At 41.8% G+C, this 24,839-nt stretch overlaps 1 protein-coding gene across 2 annotated transcripts in view; it reads right to left on the bottom strand.

The window, feature by feature from the left end:
* LRPPRC (leucine rich pentatricopeptide repeat containing) overlaps nt 1–21,446 on the bottom strand; it is a 44,521-nt gene extending 23,075 nt beyond the window's left edge. Inside the window, exons 1-22 of one of the 2 annotated variants that reach the window (XM_078858411.1) lie at nt 21,223–21,446; nt 18,867–19,189; nt 17,079–17,200; nt 16,890–16,948; nt 16,165–16,251; nt 15,870–15,996; nt 15,369–15,513; nt 13,891–14,036; nt 13,664–13,769; nt 13,383–13,490; nt 12,556–12,674; nt 11,870–11,957; nt 11,390–11,459; nt 10,717–10,744; nt 9,977–10,031; nt 9,602–9,708; nt 9,358–9,435; nt 9,162–9,218; nt 6,999–7,127; nt 6,226–6,356; nt 5,085–5,170; nt 2,368–2,578 (exon numbers count right to left, since the gene is read on the bottom strand). In XM_078858411.1, the coding sequence (XP_078714537.1) occupies nt 2,368–2,578; nt 5,085–5,170; nt 6,226–6,356; nt 6,999–7,127; nt 9,162–9,218; nt 9,358–9,435; nt 9,602–9,708; nt 9,977–10,031; nt 10,717–10,744; nt 11,390–11,459; nt 11,870–11,957; nt 12,556–12,674; nt 13,383–13,490; nt 13,664–13,769; nt 13,891–14,036; nt 15,369–15,513; nt 15,870–15,996; nt 16,165–16,251; nt 16,890–16,948; nt 17,079–17,200; nt 18,867–19,189; nt 21,223–21,416 (2,576 nt within the window). In that variant the 5' untranslated portion in view covers nt 21,417–21,446. The remainder of the gene's footprint in view (nt 1–2,367; nt 2,579–5,084; nt 5,171–6,225; nt 6,357–6,998; nt 7,128–9,161; nt 9,219–9,357; nt 9,436–9,601; nt 9,709–9,976; nt 10,032–10,716; nt 10,745–11,389; nt 11,460–11,869; nt 11,958–12,555; nt 12,675–13,382; nt 13,491–13,663; nt 13,770–13,890; nt 14,037–15,368; nt 15,514–15,869; nt 15,997–16,164; nt 16,252–16,889; nt 16,949–17,078; nt 17,201–18,866; nt 19,190–21,222) is intronic. The other variant, XM_078858412.1, reaches the window with a different exon arrangement.
* Nucleotides 21,447–24,839: the final 3,393 nt, after the last annotated feature.

Genomic DNA, 24,839 nt, shown 5'->3' with positions numbered 1-24,839 from the left:
GGGGTCACTTTACCCCTATTTAAATGTCCAATTGCAGTGCTACTTTGGACTTTAAAAAGTTTAAATATTTTAGGAAAAGCCACCAAATTGCTGTATTTTAAATAGATAAAAAGTAATAATTAAAACACTTTTACTTAAGATTAACTATGTATTTACATGTCAAACATTACGGTTACACAATGTGCTCAATAATAAATGCGCAAGAGTGCACACATTACTAGCAATGAACACAAATCGACTGGCTCTGGTTGTGCTGCTCAAGGTCTGTGCGTGGACATCTCTCCCAGAGCGATGTTCTCATTGCCCAGTGCCAGTCGGCTCGACGGTATTGCGAGCAGTTCACAGTCGAAACGTTGCGGATTTAAACGTGCAATTTCCACAACTGAGTCAGGGCTTTTACACTATGAGATCTCTTTTACCAGTGGCAAGATATAGTAGTAGGTTTTTACCCTGTTTAAACTGGTACAAAACTGACACCTTTATTCAAGGCATCATGTTTGCAATAACCACAACACAAGTAGTCAAAAAAGCAAACAAAAAGAAGCAACTCTGATAATGATAATAATATGCACTGTCCTTGAAGTTGATTGGTCCACACCCGAGACGGCTTTCTTTAGAGCCTAGTCCCCATTGGTGTTGGACCAGATGACACCAGAAGGCGTACAACTCAAACACAGTGCAATATCAGAGTATTGAGAGCTCGGGGTAAGCATTTACACTATGAGATCTCTGTTACCAGTGGCAAAATATAGTAGTAGGTTTTTACCCTTTTAAACTGGTACAAAACTGACACCTTTATTCAATAACCACAACACAAGTGTTGTGGTTATTGCAAACATGATGCCTTGAATAAAGGTGTCAGAGTTTTGTACCAGTTTAAAAGGGTAAAAAACTACTACTATGAGTCAGGGTTGTAAAAAAGGCAATGAGCACCACCTCAATGCTCATTTGGGCAGGAAATCACAAGACTTTTGTCGTTGTTCCCAGGAGCCCTTTTGGCCGTGCGTTGTCAAAGATGGTGAAGACAAGGCAGGGAATACGTGTGTCGACGTCTGTATGTTGAACTTCTTTCGCACTGTACGTAGCTAACCGTGCTAATTCGGAGGTGTCAATCGCAGTCAATACGCCAATTACACTGCTGTGCGATTCCTGTGGCCAGGCCTTGCTGTTAAGCAAAAAAAAACCTTGAGCATGCATACTTTTATTGCCAAAAGAGCCCAACATCCATGAATATGAGGCACGGGCTGTATGGGAGCCTACTTTCGAACAGTCACCACACAATATTTGATATAAGGAAATACATGATTGCGTGCCTGATATTCTCTAGCATGATGAAGGTTGCCAAGAATTGTGTGCTTTGATGATTTCACGAAGCTGTTGGAAGCAGAGGTCAAACACCTGCTGTTCAGTGCCAGAGAAGTGCTTTGGCGATTGCCTGATTCCTCAGAGGTCAAGATTTTAGAATCGCTTGAGGGCGAGAGCGCAGTATGGCAATTGGTCATGCTGAACAACCAAAATATAAAACCTCGACCGATATTTTGGTTGCAGTCAACATAACATTAAAAGTCATCATTTGATGGGTTTTACCAATACAATCTGCATTTACTATTTCGCAAAACCTCAAATAATAAAAGAAACAACACTCTGCAACTTTTAATCCAATAGGTTGAGGCTGCACAACATATTCGGTTTTATGTTTGCAGAATAAGCCAAGGCAATTTTCAACTGCAGTACCAGTTTAAGATCATGTTTGTAACATTATTAAATTAAGTTAAAGTGGCATAATGTAATTATATTTTATATACCACTGAGCTCTGTTGACCATTAGATGAAGGTTTAATAAATCACTATCTTGTATATATTTTGACATGTGTAGACAAAATAGTTTGTAATTAAGTCCTCAAGTGAGGTTCATGGCCTGTAGCAACACTACTCTCATAAACAATCAATAAAGTGTCAGTTTATATTTTTTAAAACTATTTATATAAATGTTATCCCCCTCACCTGCTATGCATAAGGACTTGGGTTAAACTCCAACTCTAACGCCTGCATATTTGGGGTTTGCATGTTCTCCCTGTAGTCACATCGATTTTTCTCCGGTCCACTGGTTTTTCCCCTCCACATTTAGAAAGATGAATTTAGATTTATTGGCTGCTATTATAATTCCCAAATATGATAAAATAAAAGTTGTGTTCATATCTCTCTGAACATGAGCTTAAAATTACCGGTGCTGGTGCAAGTTATAGCAAGGATGCATGGCAGTACAAGTGGCGCTGGTGTTAGCGCTGCAAGAGGTGGTGATGAAAGTGGCAGTGGTAACAGTGTGCTGTGCTGTGGTGTTCTGCCGCTGGTGGTGGGGGTGCTCACTTCTCAAGGTAGGGAGTCAGCAGCGGATTGCAGAGTAAGTTTCCGGGCTTGCACAAACCCAGTGTCACAATGGAATCCAACAGCTGCCGTACAGCTTCAGTATTTCCAGTGGCTGAAACATCCTGCAGGAGCTGTACAAAGTTCTGCAATCTCAACTCATTATTCATCAGCAGTTTCTTGGCACTTAACTCCTTCAGAACTTCTTGTGCCTCTGAAACAGAAACAACAAAACAAAGATTACTTAAATATACAACTTCCAGGATATTACCCTATGTTAATTCTGACAAATTGCTGCACTAAATTAAACAGGCGCTATTCAATTCTGCTGTTTTGTTGTTCACGGTTGTGCTGTATAGCGCTACAGCCACTGGCAATGTTTGAGGTTTTACGTGACTTATTTCTATTTAAATAAAATGTTCAATCCTGCTTGGTGGAAATGTAAAACTGATTATGTTCCTAGCCTTCCTCGATCCGGACTCTCCTACGCCACAGGACTCTCTGTCTTTGGCAGTTTTTGCAAGTTGTCCCATACTGAGTCCTCACCTAATCTCAGTTTTTCTGGGTCAGCCTCAGCCTAGCTTTCCTGGGACCAAGCCGTGAAAAACCGTTAGATCACTTGAATCATTCAACATGTGCAACACATATTTGCTGAGTAGTGTTTTGTCACTTTCACAGCCAGTGGAAAGTGTGTGGGCTCAGATCTTGCATTCGGAAAACTTCATGTTCCGACAGCAATCCCTTCTTGAGCGGACCCCACCACTTCAGAGCTCAGCACCTCGAATCCTGAGTATGCCTCAATAACCGACACTACACACTTGTACTTGGCCTGAGCTCAAAACCACTCGTACATCGTGGAGACAACACAGAAATGAGAAGCATGCTCTGTGACGTCACTCACTAAGATTGTTAAGCCATGTTAATGTAAAACATGCATGGAAAATTAGAACATAGATTTTAACCAAACCTAGGCCTAGGTAAAACATAGCTTAAAATTAACTTTGAAAAAAATGTTTTGCAACCCTAAATCCAAGCCATTGGGTGGCAGTGGAAGTGGAGAACATGGGGGTGGCAGGTTAAGAGTAGGGATGGATCAACCAAAAATTGCCTCATGGTTCATGGAGCGGGTCCTAGGCCAGGACTGGGTCATTCCAGGACGAGCAGATCACAGTTTCCAGGGGCCATGGAAATTACAAGGTATTCACGTGCCAGATAAGCAATTCCAGATTTGCAGTGGCAGCAAAAAGGGAATGAAATTTAAACCATATTTATTCATCCCAGACACGCATGCCAAAACTGTCCAATTAAATCTTTCTAACTACCCAAAGGAATATTAATTTAAAAGACAACCCACAATATATTTCACTCTCCATTATTTCAGAACAGCTTTAGCTCTGTAACTCATAATTATAGAAGCAGGCTGAATGCACCACGTCTATGCGTCTGGGGTGCTGGATCTCCTGGTAACGGCTTCTCACCATCAGGTTAATGAAATACTCAGTGGCCGGAGACTGCAGCTTCACTGCGGCCCCACAGGCCACAACGGTCATCCACACTGGGAATTATTTTGTGCAAAACCGTGTCATTACCGCCCAAGATGGCCCAGCAACCCGCTGATAATCGCACTCATTTCCCAAACTAAAAGTGCAAATGCGCTCTGCAGCTGGCTTTTTACCAAAGCCATTTGCACCGGTAATTAATAGCAATTACGTCTACATTTATGCAGGAAGTGGGGTGGGAGCCGAGGGGTGGAAGGAGGAGAGGAGTGGGGGCAGGGGGAGGAGGGCGCGAGGGTGGTGGGAGGGTAAACTGGCAGAAATGTGCCTAGTTAATTCGTTAAACACAGCTGCACAATACATGCGCTAATGATGAAAACAGCTAAAATGTCACTTGACATGACCAAAATGTGATTTGGAATGCTTCATTTGGTGTAACTTTTAAGCATTAACACAAACAAGGGTGCATTTGTAACAGCATTTCCAACCAGGACTACTACACAAAATGGTGTGCATTAGTAAAAATGATAATGGCAAGCGTAGTATTTATGTGTGTGCCAACTATTTAGGGATTTAGTGCAGAAATGCACGTAAAATAATGTTTGGATGGCATTTGGTTACTAGAAAGTGGCCAAGGGCATCTTACTTGTACATTCACATAAATGTGGTTTACGTATAGATTAAAAAACAAAAGCCAAAATTGTTATTAAAGTTACGCTTAAAGGTTCCACCTAAAGTGTCAAGCACTGAAACTGTATTGTGAATCTTTGTGTCATTGAAACCCAATGACTTTGACTAGCACAGGTCATCAGACACATGGATATGGAGATTTCAAACAATGGAAAATTCCCCCATCTAACACCCCAAAGCAGAACATTAATTAAGGCCATGTGTAAATATGGGTGTGTATGCAAATGGAAAACCCAAGGAAATGTTGTTAAAATATTTCTCCTTATTTTATATTTGCAAGAGTAGCCCATTGTCTGTCCGCCATTTACATAAAGCAATCATCGCCAACTACTGACAGACTAATCCCCCAGGTCATTCTTGCGAATACAACTTGTCCTGGTCTCTTGAGTTCTCACCTGGTTAAACAAAATATACTTGAATTATTATTGATGGTAAAATCCCATCGGAGGTACGTAATAAATAATATATATTTTTTCTCTCTCTCTTAAGACTTTTGCAACAAAAAAAAAGCATGCAATTCAGCTGCTCACTCACCCTGCACCATCCCATGAGTGGCGAGGAGCTTCAAGAGCGCAATGTACTTGGACACACCGAGAACAGCGTTCGGGTCAAAACGGTCTCTGAAAGAAATTGCATGACGGTACTTAACAAAGCAAAAATGTTTTATAACACCTACAGTCACTGTGTGTTCACTTTTTAAAATGTATTTTCAAATAACAGCTTCAGCATACCTGCTTTCTTAAAGTACAAAGACTTTTGAGTCAGAGGTAAATGAAAGTACGTTCTGTATGGCTGAAGCAATACAGCTGAACAAAATAGGTGAGCATTAGTATTCACAAATAGCAGCCTCTTATAAATCAAGTGAGAATTGTGCTTACCGGGTTAAGGCGTTCAAGATGCAGAAACTTCTCACTTCTCAACTTGGTAAAATTAATATTACTTTGCAAGCCAATTAAAATGCAACACCCATGAACCTAGGGTTGGCTGCTGTGTGGTGCGATGGTGAGCACACCGGACTTGCAATGCAGAGGTCGCCAATTCAATCTGCAGGTGTGACCGTTAAACCGATGGTGCAAGTTTCTTCAATCAGCGCGCCCACCCAGCAGTGTAAATGGGTCCAGCACAGTTCGTCAATCGGCCGGTAACACGTGGCGGGGGTATAGTGTGGGTGCTCCAACCTATCCCAAGGTCCAGCATGAAGAAGTGGGCCAAATTAACTCTATAGGGGCTCATATTCTTAGGTTTTTTCGGTAAAGTCACGTAGGTAAAAAATTAAAATTAATAAAAGTAAAATAAAAATAAAATAAAAATCACGACGTTTCGGAGGCATCACTTGATACAGCTGTCGTGCTCTGACGGTTCCACCTGAAGACGGAAGCTTGTGTTGCCTCCGAAACGTCGTGATTTTAATTTTATTTTACTTTTATAAATTTTAATTTTTTACCTACGTGACTTTACCGAAAAAACCTAAGAATATGAATCCTTGCAGTCACGAAAGCTTCAAATCTAGAATCTATAGTGGCTGTCTAGAGCTCTCTCTAAGTGGAGGTCCTTCCACCAGCACTGGCGTGAGTCGAGCAATTGCAAGGCTGCGCCTTAATATTCACCAATGTAACTACTATTTTACCGCGGTTCAACATTCAACACTGTTCTGCTGTAAGGAAATCCCACTTACAGTTCTTTCTTGATATTGCAGGCCTCAGTGACGTTGCCCTGCTCACAGCAATGCTTGAGCAGCGTCGCGTAACCTGCTACCACCATGTTGGCCGAATACTCAGACTTCACCTCCAGGGCTCTGTCTAAGTTCTGCCAAATGGAAACATTTCCAGAAGGTAAACCATAGTTGCGTGCAAACGTAAAGGACTACATTTGTGTCCGTACTTTGATAATTGTATTCCAAATTTGACATCGGCTTCGTCTAATGAAGCGTGTCTATTTGCAACTCTTGGAGAGCAGTGAATACCAGGTATACAGGACATCTGTGAAAAAGAGCTTGATTGCTCATCGGATTCCTCCAGTCTAAATAACAATTCTGATTCTATTGGACAAAACTACTTCCGAAATTCATTCAAGTGACCACTTTCAGCCAACTATGAGGAATACACTCCCAAAAGCTCGATGACAGAGGAATATGAAATGGATTAACCTGAAGGCAAATGTTTACCTACAACACAGACATTCTATTTTGCGGCATGTAACTACTTGGCAGCGTTATTACTGCGGCAGAGGCACCATTGTGTCAGCACTAAAATGCAATTAACCCAAAATGTTAGCCACAATAAAACACAGGAGTAAAAATCGCGATTGTCCCACAGCAAATTAATTTTCCAACATTTCCTTCACAAAGGAGATCGTGAAGCTCAATGGGCTGTCACCCGCCGAAATAACCCCCCCCCCCCCCGAGATTGACTGCAGTCACGCCAAGTCCAAGGAAGATCTGCGACGCACCTGCTGGCTGCACAAGTTGCGGATGACATTGCGCAAGGTTTCCTCCAAGGGCAGCCCCTCTTCCTTCAGGTGCTTCAGCTTCTCCTCTGTCTCACTCTGCAACTCCAGCACAAATGGCTTCTTGTTAGCCTGTTAAGAACCATTAATGAAATTACTGTCAGGCATGAGCCTATACCTAAATAGCTACAGTACTAGTACACAGCCGCCTATGCCTACCAAATGTCAGTCCACACTCCACACAAAATACACAAGTACAGGGCTAACTTAATTTTCTCTCATTCCAGCTCTTACACAAGCATGCACACATAATAGTGCATCTATTTTGTAGACTTGCACCTTCTTTCGTATAGGAAATGCTTATAATGGAACGTCTAGTTTGGTGATCCACTCAATGGATTCCTGAGATGCTCAGTGGAGAAATTAAGATCCTCCCACAACAGATTCTAGTGGGCAGATTTACGCTATATGTTCCTGGGTATGGGACTAATAGCCACAGTCGCATTTAGTTAGGCTCATCACTCATCTTCCACAAGTGAAGAAGGTGGCCACATCACACATTTCTGTAATGGGTCTAAACAGGCTAACATGACTTGTACTAAAGTACATCTACAGGTTTTGTTATTCGACTGCTGGGTTAAAGCCTGTCCACAACGTCTGGGTCATGGGGGTTATGTCACCATACTTCAGCATGGTGGTTAATGTGGGTTGGTGAACGTGGGGAGCTGACTTGGGAGCACAGAAGTAAAGTACAACAATGGATTTTTGCTGCACAGAAATATTATACACAAAGCATACCATATGAAGACAAAGATCCCCATATAACATAAACCGAATTTTTTTGCGGCAAGTGCTTTTAGCGAGTCGACCTAGGGAAGGCCCAGGACCTGTTCAGAAAATCATCACTGGCATTGGCCACGAGCCGGAATCAAACTCGAGTCACCGGGTTTGAAGTGCTGTGGTGGCTAGGAGATGTTAACTACCTCGCCTGGTATGCAGGAGGTCGACCCGGACGCCTGCATATTTGGAGATTGCATGTCTCCCCGTGATCATGTGGATTTTTCTCTGGGTCGTCCAGTTTTTCCATCCACATTTCGAATTAACATGTGTTTAGAGTATTTGGCTGTTATAAATTTACACACAAGCTACTTCATTGAGCTATCATTTGTGGCCAGGTCGTTCCTAAAAAAATTCTATATAGCTCAGTGGGCCTTACCTGCTAAAATAAAAAGAGTTAAAAATGTTTTCGTTTAGAAGCGCAGACTGCTAACCATTGCACTACTGTCCCCATATTACCACTTCTATGTATGTTGAACTTACTTCGCACCATACATAGCCAACCGTGGTAATTGGAGGTATAATAGTCTGAACAGACTGTTGGGGCAAGTGCTGTTAGCGAGTAGCACCGACATACCATACACACGTAATAACACCACGCACACGCAGACCCCCACACGCAAATGGCAATGTGCAAACACGTGTATGTACACACAGACCAACTCAGACGCTTCTTGCTTCATGTTCCACTCTATTTCTCATTAACAACAACTGCTGCATCAGCTATACTGCCAGCAAGCAAAGTCAAGAGCAGCACTCTTACCTCTAAGAAAAACCTCAACCAATGCTCCAGCATCAAGGCGTGTGTTGTATTGCAAGACATTCTGTCGTACAGATTAAATTTTAACCTAAAATCCTATCCACCCAGAGGATTTGAAACATTTTGTGATGCCCTTGAATACGCATAAGATGTATTAAAGCCACTTATTGGGCTTAATCACAATAGAGATGAACGGTAAATGGACAAAATGCACTGAACATTTAAAAGATCAAATATTTATAAAGCTCAGATGGCATGTCTAAATATAGCTTGGGTGTTAACACCATGTTTTGGGTTTAAGCCTAGTACAAATTATTAAGAATTGGTCAAATCCCCTGCAATATGCTAATTCTTAAGTGTTCCCATTCGCACTGCAAATACATTTCATTTCACTGTAGATGGCAAGCTGCAGTGTGCATATAACCGTAATGTGCTCTCAAAAATAAATATTCCGTGAACTTTGAACAAAGCACTGGGGGAAGGAAAGCTAGGTTTGATTGACACTAAGTGTGAATGTGCACCATGCAGGCAGTTGAGGGGACTTATGAGACACGAGCAGTGTTACTCACCAAAGAGGGATTGTGGTCACTCATGGCTGAAGCATTTTCCACGAGTAGGTAAACATCCTGCATGTGAAAACATAAAAATCCCACAATCATTCCGATTCACACACGGAGCATTCTGAGTTGCATTTATATATTTTTAGACTGGACAGTGAAACCTCCAACATCAAAATGCTGCAATGTGACATTGGCCAACACTCACCTTAGTGAGCCCTGGAGCTCTACGAGTATCCAGCAAGTTTTTTAATCCATAAAAGCCTTTCATCTGGATCTTCAAGTTCTGTTTCAGGCGACAAAAATAACTCAGCTGAGCTTAAAGACGAATAAGCTCCATATGCGTTAATTCAGTATCAGCGTGTGTGCATTGAAGCGTGAAGGTGATGGCCCCAAGAGCTACAATGACTGAGAACAACAATGGATCTTCAGCCCCGTAAAGTGGAACGCACCATGGACTTCAGCTTCTGAAAGTACGTGTGAAGGTGCGTCTCTTTCCTCCGTATGTCTTCCGCCGACATAGACTCCAAAAGGTTGCTCAGGAAGAAGGACAAAGACTCTGGCGAAACACACAGATTGATGGCATGGATATTTACAACCAATGATTAATTCCAACATTCTACTGAATGCAGGAAAAGATGCAGAACTGAAATTTCTTGCTCACAGCACTTGCTGACGGAATGGTTTCCACAAGAAGAAACTCAAAAAATAACCTTGTAAAATATACTTAATATTTATTTCAGAAATATGCATAAAATTCAACAGTAAAATTATTTAACGTGTTTTTTTTTAAGCTTAAGTATTGTAAAAGCCTAATTTATATTTACCTTGGACAGAAAAGCTACCCTTGAACCGGGAATCTGTGAAGAGCAGTTCTGTGATCTAGAGAGAAGTAACAATTAAAGGTTAGCACAAACAACCAATACGGACACATCATATCACTAGCATTTATTAAATATACGATATATGTAAATAATACACGTTTGTATATGCTCGCATTTACATTTCTGATAAAACTTTGTAACACAATGAGATGGGTAACGTAAAAAAGCAAAAAATATGCATTCGACGGATGGCTTCCGTTAAACAAAATTTCTCCAAAAAAGCATCAGACTCAAAAGTGTCACAAGTAAATGATTTAGCATTCTGATTGCACGTATGAGCCGTCGATGCCAATGCTACACAACTGAAGCCTTTTGGAAATCGATATATATATAAAAGGGAAACTTGTGAATGTGTGTCAGTTCGAAATATTTAGCATACTTCCCAACATGCAACAGACTTGAAATTTGGCATGTGGGTAGCTTCCAGACTGTACAGAATTTAAAAAGTCTAAAAATATACTTTTGTACTTTGGGGGTGGGGCGCAATAATGGATTTCTTTTGCACGGCAAGTGAGCGGTGATGTCACATCTATGAGGTCACCCTCATGCGGCAGCGTCACGCAGTGCGCCTGCTGACGTCACGCATCCCCCCTTCGCGTAGGCCGTGTATTAATCCAAGACAAGAATCCAAGTCTCGGGCAAAGCCGGGTAGTAAAGCTAGTGTTGTATAAAAGAAACATTACCTTGCTCTGGCAAGCCACATCATTAGACCTGCAGGTGGCAGCACATACAAAACAATACAATCAACAACGCACATCTTGCTTTGACAGGCATGCATCAGTTTCATATTCTTGGTTCTTTCGGTGAAGTCACGTAGAGGGGAAATAATAAAATAATAATAAATACTCTTATTTCCCTTCTACGTGACTTTATCGAAAGAGCCAAGAATATGAATCCCTGCAGTCACAAAAGCTTTAAATCGAAATGCATCAGTTTGTTAATGAGTGTTGCCGTTTAGTACATTTCAAGGCCGTAAAATGTCCCCCCCCAATATATTGCTATGATATAGATTTCTATTTATATGATTGTGGTTATGGTTATACTTTATAAATCCCTAATCTCTGCAATTACATACAACGAAACAAGAAAAAGTAAAACAAGAAAAAACAGAGCAATGTAATACAATACACTATTAGACATTATTGTATAAAATAAATAAAAAGTCTATCCTACGTGTTAGTGAATTTTTTTATATTTTAGGCAGGAAATTCGTTTTCAAATTTAGATTTTTTTTTCTGAGGGGGGGACCCCCAGAACCCCTGGAAGATTTGGTCCCCCCTAACGTTGACTCCATGGCTACGGCCTTGGTACATTTTAGCTGTTTGTTTTAAAACGGACGGTACATGCGCTTCTTACTTCCTGAACGCCATTGTGAGACTTCCCCTAAAGGTGTTCATGTCTGTAGGTGGAAATTTGGGGGAGGACACTGCAAAAAACAAAGACAGCATTGTGATATGAATACACAAGCAGACGGCAACATGTAGCAATACCCCGGGTTACGTCGGGGATGCGTTCCTGAAAGGTGCAACGAATAACGAAACTACGCAAATTATACCAATTTTAGTATGTACACCACAAGAGCTAAACAAAGATAATGGCGGGTATGGTGAAGCTGTGTTAATGCGCGCATCTTAATTCCACACATACCCATGTGATATTAGATATATTCAAAAGGGAAATTTGTGGATGTGTCTGTTTGAAATATTTAGCATACTTCCCAACATGCTACAAACTTGAATTTTTGCACATTCTGAAAAGCACCAGTTCTTTAAAATGCAAGTGTTCGGCAGAGCTACAATATGTATATGTGATAGAAAAAAAGTGAATCTTACGTACACACGTCATAAATCTGATCTAGGTTCCCAGAAAATGCCATGTATCTGATCTCTGCCACGGCCGTTTCTTCCTGGTTCAAGCCTATTTCCTGCACACATCACACATCATAGTCACACCTTTAAACATCGTTTCTCATCACTGTTATCTCATTGTCTCATACTGACATCACGTCTATCACCAGCTTTACGATTGATATAAAGAGAGTGAGCACAGCTGACTCTATTGTGAAAGACAAAGCGTGTAACACAGACACAGGCGGATGACAAAATAAGCACAGCAGGCCAGTAACTGACAGTCTGGCTGCGAATAATGAAAAACATTCTGATGCATACCGTAAAGATAGTGAACCACAAGCCATAACCTAACAGTTGAGGTTTTTGGGTTTGTATATGTATACTGGACCGGCATTACCCCTCATGTTACCGATTTCCGGCCACCGCTAGCACGCTTTATGAACCATCCTTGTCCCCCACAACCATTCACCAACTTGCACTGACCAGCATGGTGAAGTATAGTAAAAGTCCCCCCCCCCACCCATTTGACAATGTGCAATAAATTATCAATGTTATTTTAAGGAAGATTTATGAGAAATAAGGCTGTATGTCAGGTGCCAGGGTTAGAATGACACACGTTACACCGCCATCACGGCGTTGGGCGCCGTAAAAGCCCAGGGATTAGGGGTTCACCTGAAACTTGGCTCGGGCCTCAGCGTAGGATGAGAACACGGGTATAACGTAGGAGGTGAAGGTCTCCTGGTTGGGCTCCACACCCATGTCTCTCATGGCCTTCAGCACATCCAAAACCCCTGCAAAGCATGAGGACAGCCGTGATGTCAACCGATATAGATTCTGAAGATCGCGACGCGTGCGTGAGAATCAATGTTTTCAATCCAATATGTTGCCGCGGGTTAATATCATCCCTTCAGCCACTATAAGCTGTTATATTCAGCAATGTAAAAACAAATATCTCAAATAAATTCGCAACCCTGAATCATGACAATTCATTGGATGATATGGGAGGTGACTCATGACACTTGTAATAATGAGCAATACGCCGCTTGCAAGGGGCACGTGCAACCCAGAATTACCAAAACAACAGAAAGGCAATTTCTAATACATGATGAATGCTTGCAATGTACACCAGACTGGCCAAATTGTAAAACTCTAATTAGACCAGTGTGATCTACTATATGTGACCAAGTACCAAGTTTTAACTCTTTCCAAGCCAACGAGTTGCCATTGTTAAAATACAATCAGGTTGCATAAACGTGCCCTGTTAAACAGCACTAAAATGTTGTTAGCAGGCACAAAAACGGGCAAGCTTTTGGGCAAACTTTAAACCCAGATTTGTGGCCAAAAACATATCAACATTGATTGCATTAACTCAGATTTAATCAATGTGGCCCACAGCAAATAAACAAAAAAACAACCATCCCAGGTTAAAATGCCACAAAACACAAAGCTGGCCAGAGGATATTTTGCCCCAATGAAGAAGGTAAAGAAGCAATGCCTACCTTGCTGGTTCTTTAATTTCTGCTCGTGTGTCAAGAGCGGCCAAAAGAAGTGTGGCCTGACGGGCAGGCCTGTCTTGGAAGCGTGCTTCATCAGCTGGACTGCCATATCTGCGCATGAACAAAAAAACAACAGAGAAATGTATTACAAGCACACTACACTATTTTTGTCAATTTACATTTATCTATCATGCTTGTCCATACATTTACTTATCAGATGGATATTAGACTAAAAGGTGATATGGTCCATTTGAGAAATTGCACAACATAAATCTGACACCCACCCTTGTTATTTGCTTCCAACGCACAGCGGAGAGTGAACATGAGGGCAGAGGTGTGCATCTGTTTCTCCTGCAGCGTGTCACAGAACTTCACGAGTTTCTCCACCGGCTGAAAAGAAAGTAATGAGAGTGACCGCCTTGTGAGTTGTGTCACCCAGATTGATTACAATGACAAATCCCGTTCTCCTCCCCAAAAACGAATTAAAAATGTCAAAGCAATTGTACGTTACCCTGTCAAGGGTGACACAGTGGCGAAGGAAGAACTTTCCAATGAAGCTGTCCTGGTTAATGCGCAGGGCTGGGAACGAGAGGAGCACCTCGAAGGCCGTGTCCTCCAACCCGTGCGTCACCAGATTCAAACAAAGATTCATGGCATCTGCTTCCCCAAAAAGGGTGAAAGAGAAAAGAGACAGAGGTTTGTTTTTCCCCTTAAACAAGCTGAACACTGCAAAATAGCAAACAAATTGGAAAACACAAATACGAAGGCGTAAAATAAGGGATAACAATCAGAAAATAATGTACAATCCATTAGACTGGGAGTTTTATGTTATTCGAGTGATAAGCGAAATAAACGAATCAGTCAGATTTTTCCTTATTAAAGCCATTTAATCTTTCGACTAGTTTTATGAAATAGTTAGCAGCAGCTGGTAAAGTTCTGAAAGCTGCAAATAAAAGTAAACTATATTACTATAAGCTATCCACATTTTAAAACACCTTTAAAACTAGATTTGAAGCTTTCGTGACTGCAAGGATTCATACTCTTAGTTCTTTCGGTAAAGTCACGTAGGTAAAAAATGAAATTAAAATTAATAAAAAAATAAAACAATAAAATCACGACGTTTCGGAGGCAACACAAGTCTCCGTCATCAGGTGGGACCGTCACAGCCAGATTTGCTGCAGCAAATCTGCAGCAAATCTGGCTGTGACGGTCCCAGCAGCAAATCTGGCTGTGACGGTCCCACCTGATGACGGAGACTTGTGTTTCCTCCGAAACGTCGTGATTTTATTGTTTTATTTTTATTAATTTTTATTTCATTTTTTACCTACGTGACTTTACCTTTAAAACTAAAATCACACATGCATCCTCTTACATTTTAGTCGCACAAGGAAACTATTAAATACGGTGGAGCGGTGGAGAAGTGGCTATCGCACAGCAATATAAAACCATCAACCCGAGTTGGATTTTCAGCAATGGCTCGCATCGGTGGCGAATGATATCTGAACCTGGTCTTGGGTCCCACCCCTGTCCAACTTGATGAAGTATGGTCAAACAACCAGCATGCCCAACACAGCTTAATCCATCAGTATACTGTCAAATATAAATACTTTTCAATATGTTTACATGTCTTGATTTGAAGCTTTCGTGACTGCAGGAATCCATACTCTTTGGTTCTTTCGGTAAAGTCACGTAGGTATAAAATAAAACAAATCACGACATTTCGGGCGCAACACAAGCGTCCGTCATCAGGTGGGAAAGCATGGTCTGCTGCTGAGGCAGACGGTTTTAAAAGGTTTGAAATGGGTGTAGCCCAAGGGTCAGTCTGCCTCAGCAGCAGACCATGCTTTCCCACCTGATGACAAATGCTTGTGTTGCGCCCGAAACGTTGTGATTTATTTTATTTTATACCTACGTGACTTTACCGAAAAAACCAAAGAGTACGTTAATATGTTTTGTTATATAAAGGATAAACTTTAAAGCGTTGCGCACCTGGAATGAAGCCAGGTTGATGTCGCATGTGGCCCACTATGGCCTGCACCTGATCAGAAAACCCAGCCTTGGCCAAGGAAAAAATAATTTGCATGATATCGCGATCCATGAGGCTCTTATTGTTCTTCTCCATCGTGATGAAATGCTGCAATACAACATGGGTTCACAATCAGATTATGGTTACGACAGAAACATTCAGACAGCTACAAATACAGCCATATGCTATAATTGTATTAATGTCAGAGAAAAAAAATTATGCAGAGATTATGATTTCTAATGTTTTCAGGTTGTACTGTGGGTTGACCAGCAGGATTTGCAACCGAAAACACATTGTAGAGCTATAAAGCACAACCGCGAAAATCTACGCAGTAACATGCATAGCATTTATAAATTAAGTGAGGCGTTTCATCAGCAGTTTGATATTGCTTCTAAGGAAGTGAAGAATTTTTCACAAAATAATGCATGTGTTCACACAGTTTTCATTGTTGTTTATATTGGCACCTCTGTAATGCTCTTAATGTCTCCTCTCTCGGCGTAGGCAATGAGCAGAGCCAAGTAGGTTTCAGAGGTAGGTTCAATGCCCGCGTCTCTCATCACTGAGAGGATCTTCAGTGAATTCTCCATGTCACTGAGAAAAGCAATCAACATCAGGGCATCAGTCACTTTGGCAAAACCTTTTCAGGAACCGAGCAAAACTCAAAATTACAACGGATTTGCATGCAATTCAATGCATACACACTGTTGTTTTGTTCATTCAGTCATGTGCATTAGTTTGTCAGACAGACAGTAGGCTTACCCAGCTTTTGCGTGGCCTGTAACAAGGGAGTTGAAAACTTGTTCTGTGATGGGTATGTCTTTGTTTTTCATAAATCCCAAGATTTTGCTGAAAAAGGAACCACAAAATACACACGATTTAAAAAGGAATTAAGAGTGTTTTCAGTAGACTCTCTTTAATCCACATGCGGTTTATCCGATTTTCAGATTAACCGCGCACCTGAGATTTTGACATAAATCAATAACTCATGGATTTTCCCTTAAGCCCAAATTAATAATCTAAAAACAGTTATTTTTCGTTATTCCTGTGAATGTGTATTACAAGTCACGTGCTTAAACCCAACAAATATGTGCTCCAGTTAATCTAAAATCCACGTGATCGCGTCTACAGTACAGTAGTTGCATACATTTACAACAGAGGGTGGAGTTTGATTGATTTTGATTGGTGTGGCTCTGCTTTCCATTTAGTGTGCAGAGTCTTCTGCGCGCGAGCAGGAAAGTGTTATCGCTGAGCACGCGCATTGATTGGTCGGTCGATCGTTAGTATTTGTTCTAAATCGAAAGATTAACAATCAAAATCGTCAGTTGTGCTTCATTTTTAGCGATTTATCTGACCATTTATCGTGGAAATTTCAATTTATTATTCGTGATTTTTTATAATCCACGGCCGTCCTGTATCTAGTATTTCGTTAAACTATGTATATTAAAAAATGTGGTACGTTTACCAAGGAAAAATAATAAGCGTACCTTGCACCATCAATATCACCCTCGTTGCAGTAGGCAGCAATCAACCTCTGGTAAGTGACCTGTGCAAAAACCATCAACGGCAAATTAATTCCAATTTGCATGGTGGTAAAATAGATTTCGCTAGATGCAAGTCATCCACAAAACTGGAGAGAATGTGGTCAACGTCATGCAGTTAATGAGATGCGTTACCCTGTTGGGCGTTACACCTTCTTTCTCCATTTTTTCCAGAAAATCAGTGGGCGAGAACTTGTGGTCGTTCTGCAGGTAGACTTTAATCAGGGCATTGTAGTGGCTCACATCAAACACAGTACCTGCACAGCCACACAGTACAACATGATAATTAGTTACACACAAGTACAGCAGAAAGTTACCATCCACATTTTGAGACAAATCCTCTTCCCAATCAATTGTAATGCACCCGAAGCCAAGCAAAATCGAGCCCGGATTCTGCATGGATGGGCGACTGTCATACATAATACTAGTTATAGGCTATCTAGACACATGGTGGGCACCTGTGAGCAGTGCAGTAAAATCATTGTTGCAACGTGCTATGCCTCAATTTCTATGATCCCCTTCACCAACTCCCACTGATCCATGTAAAGCCAGGTCAAATGACCCACAAACCCTACACGAAATAGGGGGAGGCTCTTATCCAGCAAGGGATTGCAATATTATCTATCTCAATTATTTTTTTGACAAATGGGATATCTTGCAGACCTGTAAATGTGCAAATACCTGTATACTGAGTACAGTATTACTGCAGTACAATGAAGCATGCTTCTAACGATGCCCTATTATAACATAGTTGCAGGAAAACACAGTATTCTCGTATTGATTAGAGGTCATGCTGCACGCTCTTCTAAGTCAACCATGGCGTCATCTAGCAAGGGAGCAAATTACCTCTGCAAACTAAGCGGAAAATTGTGAACGATTTAGACAACAAGAAATCTCAGGTGCAGATCTGCATTTGGTAACTGCAGTTCTCCTGTTGTATCTGTTCCACCTGATGACGGTCGCTTGTGTTGTGATCGAAACGTCGTGATATATTTTATACCTACGTGACTTTACCGAAAGAACCAAAGAGTATACTCTGATAATATATGCATTGTCTTTTAAACTGATTGGTCGTGTCCTCTGGTCTAACACCGTTGAGACATAAAAGAAAACTATTTCTGGTGTGGACCAATCAGTTTCAAAGACAATGCATATATTATCAGAGTAAGTTTTTTGTTTCTGACCACAAGCATTGTGGTTAATGCAGACATGATTCCTTGCAAAAGGTTTCAGTTTAGCGTTTTAACATCTTAACACCTGTTTTGTTGCCAGAAAAAAGGGGAAAACCAATTATCATATTTTGGTACTGTCAAATATTATTATACGATATGGGGAAAATGTACTCATAAAGCTATTTGTTATAATGTGGCATAGTACAGGTGCATCCCTGCAACTGCTTTCTCACGTGACCACTGGCGAAAGGAGCCTTTGCTCATGGGAGCTACAAAGAGCTCAATCAAATAGTATTTGGCCTTTGAAAGAGGTGGGCCTAGCAACACCTCATACAACCTGGCAATCATATTCTTGGTTCTTTCGATAAAGTCACGTACGTAGAAAACAAAACAAAAAATTAAATTAAAATTTTAATTCAAAATAAAAGCAAAAAAACACGTTTCGATAGCAACACAAGCTGTCTTCATCTTTTCTCTCCGCCTGATGAAGACCGCTTGTGTTGTGACCGAAACGTCGTGGTTGTTTGCTTGTATTTTTTATTTAATTTTCTATCTACGTGACTTTACCAAAAGAACCAATAATATTAATTCCTGCAGTCATGAAAGTTTCAACTCAAAATTTTACCTGCCAATCGACTAACTGTGGAGTACCCATTTAGACTAACGTCTGGACAGAGGCACAGATTTTAAGAAACTTGCCAACTGCCACACTGGGAGACACGAAACGGTTACCAATGTAACATCAACTGACCCAGCTCCTTCAGCTTGTTCCAGAAGTTATGCAGCAGCTCTGTCCTTTTCTCGGGCAGCTCCTCCGGCAGCAGGGTTCCGCAGCTGCGGATGAGCAGCAGGGCCTGGTTGGCGCTCGGATAGCCCGAACGGCAGATGTCATGGAACACGTCGAGCAGCATCTTGCTGGTGACGCGTCCCGTGCGCCTTACAGATGAGTCGAGCTGGTTGAGGGCCCATTCAAACTGCTGCACTTGCTTGGCCTGGACCGCCGGGATGGATTTACTAACATCAAAGCTCTGGTGGGTCATCACTGTGCTTAGTGGCCGCAGTCCGTGTGACAGCCTGGAAAACATGCGCATTGCCATCGCAGGAATGGATTGCAAGTGCATTTCAGTTACTGCAAAGACACAATTAAAGTGCAATCAGCTCTCAATTATCCACGGCAGTGGACTGTATAAACACGCGGATAATGAAAAACACATACATTTCCACTGTAGCCCAACCCACAAGATATAAATGACAATATTAGTCAGTTAAAATTCAGAGCACTACCCTAATCTCCCCTTGCAGAAATGGCAATAGTGCACAAGGAATTAGTGGTGACATGGCTCAGCGGTAGCGCATTTAACCACTTGTTTCAGAGGCTTGTGATTCAAACGCACAGCCACCCTGGTTAATACAGTGGGTGCATTAAACGTAAATATATGCTCCACAGTGGACGTTAAAGATCCTGTGATGAAATTCGGAAAGGAGTAGTCCCGTGTACTGGTGTCCTTGTCCAAGTTTGTAAAATAACAAGAATACTCACAAATTATTTTAATTTCTAAACACATGGCAATTGTCATTCCGTACTGCAAAAACGGAGGCCTCTGCTGAATGAGTCTTGAGGCTTTTCCTGGAAATTAATAACTATTACTTTAATAATTTCAGGCAGCTGTTGTATTTATGTTATTAGGTTCAATGTGTGCTGTTGTTTGTTGCTTTTTGAAGAAGTCGACTATCCTGAATTGATGGGAACATTTTACAAACATCATTTAATCTAGGAATGAGTTTGAATAACTTATGCATTCAGTGCAAGCGTGGCTTTCTCCTTGTACAGCTGAGGTTTTGCTTTAGGAGGGATAGTGTAGGCTGTGTTTTACGGTGGTCATGGCTATTGGCACAACCACTCTTAGAATCACTTGTTTTTCACATGTCAGTACAGTGATGTCTCCCTCTTTTTTCTCATTAATGGAGCTTAAAACATGTCTTGGGACAGCACAGAATTCAATAGGTAAACATCTACAAGGGTATTGTACTTGACGTCTCTTCCATACTAGTGGCCAGCAGCATCACATTAATCAGTTAAGTTATATACTTTATAAATCAGCCATGATTCCCATAACTGCTACGTGAAGGCCTTCCCAAGTCATCACCAACTATCATGGTCCTACGCTCCAACAACCCATCTCGATCCTGCACATGAGCTCATCTCATCGCCCTGTCTCCTCAGTGGACGACCTCTGGTCTAGTCCCTCCTTTGGCTGCCACTCCGTCGTTTGTCTCGACCACCGGCCATCATTCTTTCCAGAGACATGTCCTGCGCACCAAAACTCTCCGAACAGTCAAAACGTGTTTGTTTTAAATTACTAAGGGAAGATACCTGTACATCTTAGAAGGGCTCTGTGCCAATCTATTGTGAGAGTGCATATAAGATCATTTGGATTTTCATTCAAGGGCACAGGGCCACGTGGGTCACCTCGTGGAAGCAATGCCCTTGGTCAACTTGCACCAAGAGAAGAGCACTTTTACACAACGTTTCAACCGTGACCCCTAAGTATGTATGTTAAACTTCTTTTGCACCGCATGTAGCCAACCGTACTAATCGATAATTGAGACAACATTTTTAATTGATTATATTAATTATACTAAACATACATGTGGTAATAATAAAACATATGATGAAGTCTATATATATCTGATCATGACGAGTAAAAATGATACTGTATGGAGGTTGATACTGTATGGAGCTTGCATATGAATGGCGATAATCACTGATAACTGCGTATGACGCCTGATTACAGGCATAAGACCACGGAAACATATAACAGACCTAAAATGATCAATAAATCACATCTGATGACGATCTAGTGAGTAACATCTGACGGCGATTTCTTAATGAGACTCACGCCGATAACGCGAACCGTTCACGTAAAACGACAATGAACGTCATGACAACTATCACCAATTACACACATCACCATCATCAAGCCAAGCACCATCACGATGACAGTCTGCCGGTGTCTGCTAGACAACGCACGTGGGTGACCACTCAAGGGCACCCTAGCGGTGATTGAAAGCGAGGGCGGCGTGGAGGGAGGGGGTGGCCCACGCACCTTGGCGCTAGTGGGCCCTGGGCGCCTTCTAAGAGGCGCTGAGCAGTCACGGCGGACGAGGAGAAGGATGCGCCCGGGGTCGCCGCTGCAGATGTTGGCAACGGCCCGAGGAGGAGGCGGCAGCGATGGCTCCTCCATCTCCGCGCCTGCAGTGCGGAGCGAACCACGCGGCCCGGTACCATGAGCGCCGCCATTGCAAACTCTCTGAAGACCACGAGACTAGGCGATTCGATTCTTTGAGCACGAGTGACACTTGACGTCGATTCGGGAATCGATTCGTTTTTTGTTGAGTGTGTTTCTTTATAGACTGAATCAGGACTTGGAAATTCTAGATTTGAAGCTTTCGTGACTGCAAGGATTCATATTCTTAGGTTTTTTTCGGTAAAGTCACGTAGGTAAAAAAATTAAAATTAATAAAAGTAAAATAAAAATAAAAATCACTTGATACAGCTGTCGGGCTGTGACGGTTCCACCTGAAGACGGAAGCTTGTGTTGCCTCCGAAACGTCGTGATTTTTTATTTTTATTTTACTTTTATTAATTAAATTTTTTTACCTAAGTGACTTTACCGAAAAAACCTAAGAATAGGACTTGGAAATATTCTTTGGGTCTTTCGGTAAAGTCACGTTGATAGGTTTAAAGAAAATTTAAAATAAAAATTACGAGGTTTCGATCACAACACAAGCGGTCGTCATCAGGAGGCAAAACGAGGGGGAAAGCTGTTGTATAAAAGTTTATTATTATTATTTTAATCTATCTACGTGACTTTATCGAATGACCCAAAGAATATGAATTCTTGCAGTCACGAAAGCTTTAAGTCAAGATTTAGGACTTGAACAAATAAGAAGAGTTTATTTTACCCTTTCTGGCAATAAAACAGGTGTTAAAATCTTCAAATAGCTGATAAACTTAGTTTTTGATACGGCCAAAAAAGGTCGCATTTTGTAGCTGCTCACCCCTAGCTATAAATGCTTTGATAGTGCATTGTCTTTGTACTGTTCGCCTTTGGCGTTCTCTGGTCTGACACTGATGAGACTATGTCATAAAGAAGGTTGTCTCTTCTAGATTTGAAGTTTTTGTGACTGCAAGGTTCTTTCGGTAAAGTCACGTAGGTGAAAATAAAATAATAATAATAAAATAATGAAAATAACACCATTTAATTTAGTTATTTTTATTATTCCATTTTTTTATGTATTATTTTCACCTTACGTGACTTTACCGAAAGAGCCAAAGAGTAAGGTTGTCTCTGTTGTAGACCAATCAATCAGTTTCAAAGGGGCCGTCCATAAATGACGTCACGCGATTTTGGACTATTTTTGACCCCCCCCCCCTCGTCACACGGCGTCACAAAGTCAGACCCCCCCTCAAATATGACGTTACAAAGCTCCGTCCCCATCCCCCAAAACCATATTTCCATTTTGAAAATAAAACATGCTTCAAATCGCTTTAAACTATTGTCATTGTAGTTCGTATTTAATGCGCTCTGATGTTGTAGGAGTAAACATTTATTAAAAAGTATATTTAATGAAGTAGAACGTGTGGTCTATATTTATTTAAAGTTGCGCATTTTTATGTGACGTCACATTTCTCAACCCCCCCCCCCTCGTCACGCATCCTCACAAATGTCTGACCCCCCCCCCCAGGTGCGTGACGTCATTTATGGACAGCCCCAAAGACAATGCATATATTATTAGAGCATGTTTAGTTTGCATGTTCACCACAAGTACGTGTGGTTAATGTGTAGTGACATTGTCGGGGATGTCACTGTATGGTGCCGGCCCAGGAGGGCCGTGGCGTGCGATGTCCTGACGTCGCGAACAGCACCGGGTGGGTTGCTGTGTGATGCCGGCTCTAGCACAGCACGACGTGCGATGCACCGTCATCACGTACACCCCGTAGGCGGGTGTAGTACTAGCCCGAGCGGGGCTTGGTGAGCGCTGGGATAGCGCGGGCACCATGCATGGCGTGTAGTGCGGGCTCCCACAAGGGGGAGCGGGAGAGTGTCAGCCCAGGGACAGGGTTGCCCCAGGCCATGGCACTCTGGTTGACCCCGTAGACACGTGATCCAGAGTGTCCACAGAGAAGGTCCCAGGTGGGGGGGCTAGGGGGTGATCACGTGTCCGGGGAGAGCTCTCGAGAGGAATCGAGAGGGAGCTGGAACGCTCGAGAAGGTGGGCGGGGCCGAGGGCGGAGCCGGCCCCGACCCGGGAGGATATAAGGTGGGTCCCGGAGAGGGACTCGGGTCGCTTCGTCCTTCAAGCTGGAAGCTCCACGTCCTACGTCTGATGAGGCATCAACACGTGGCCGGGGACCCGAGTGAGGGTCCGATATTCCATCGCTGTGACTCCTAAATATAGTGTAGTTAGCTAGGTGGTCACCAACCCAAGGCTGTATCTGGTAAAGGGGCAGTTACCCCTTTGTATATACGTGTTACAATAAACGTGTTGCCTCTGAAGAATAACGTCTGCGACTCACTACAAATGCAAACATGATTCCTTGCAAAAGGGTTCTATTTGGTGTTTGAACATCTTAACACCTGTTTTATTGCCAGAAAGAGTAAAACCTATTCAATGTTTTTCTATATTCTTTAATACTGGAAAAAAGGTTCCATTTTGAACAGGACTTACTCAGAATGAGAGAGATGTCCAGTTGGGATGGATCAGAAAGTTACAACAACTACAAAACACGGTGGGAGTGCACAGTATAGGGAAGGGAAGCAAATCACTAAAAATAATTAAATAAAGTATATACTGTAAGTTCAAGTTGCAAAAGTACACCAATTCCAAATATTGGGCAAGACAGTAAAACAGCAGCAAGGACAGCCCCAGACCACACCAAGACAACGCAAAGCCCCTCAATAAATTGCACATTTAAATTGAACAATCGATGCGTGGCTATGGATTACAGTTACAAATAACATTTGCAAATGCAGTACTATACTGACAATGAAACAAATACAATAATACTAATAATTTAGATGTGTAAGGCGTATTTCACTTGAAGATCCCAATGCGGCGTTTATGGAAAACAGGAATTAGAACCTGGCTAAACGGTCAGAAGTAGTGGGGGTTAAAGGCCAGTTTAAAGAGGTGAGAGGTTTCAAGACAGTCGTAAATATATATAATGATTCTGATCGTCTTATTAGCAACAGCCTTGTGTTTCTGAGTTTGGGAGCTTCAGGATATGGCGGTGGTGATAATAATTTACACTTTTGCAGAGTGCTGTACAAAGGGTAAATATAGTAAAAACCTAATGAAAGCTTGCAGGCTGGAGATAAGAACACCCTACCAAATACATTAAACACCTCCACAGGTGCTAAACTGCGGTTGAGTTATCAGTGGTGTAAAAGCACAAATAACAAACTCAAGATGTTGAAAAAATAATAGTTTTTCCCTTTCTGGCAAGAATAAAGGTGTTAAGATGTGCAAACACCAAATGGACACCCTTTAACAAGTCTGCATTGACTATACATGCTTGCTGTATAAAATTCAAACAAACGTGCTTTGATAATTAATGCATTGACAACCTTTATTCTTGCAGGAGAGGGTGAAGCCTATTTTTTTCATCATTCTGATACCGGTCAAAAGGGTCCTGTAGATATAACTGCTCGACTCGAGT

This window comes from Lampetra fluviatilis, chromosome 7 (genome assembly GCF_964198595.1).
Source record: "Lampetra fluviatilis chromosome 7, kcLamFluv1.1, whole genome shotgun sequence".
In the NCBI taxonomy this organism is placed as follows: Eukaryota; Metazoa; Chordata; class Hyperoartia; order Petromyzontiformes; family Petromyzontidae; genus Lampetra; species Lampetra fluviatilis.
This window is presented reverse-complemented; position numbering and strand designations above follow the sequence as displayed.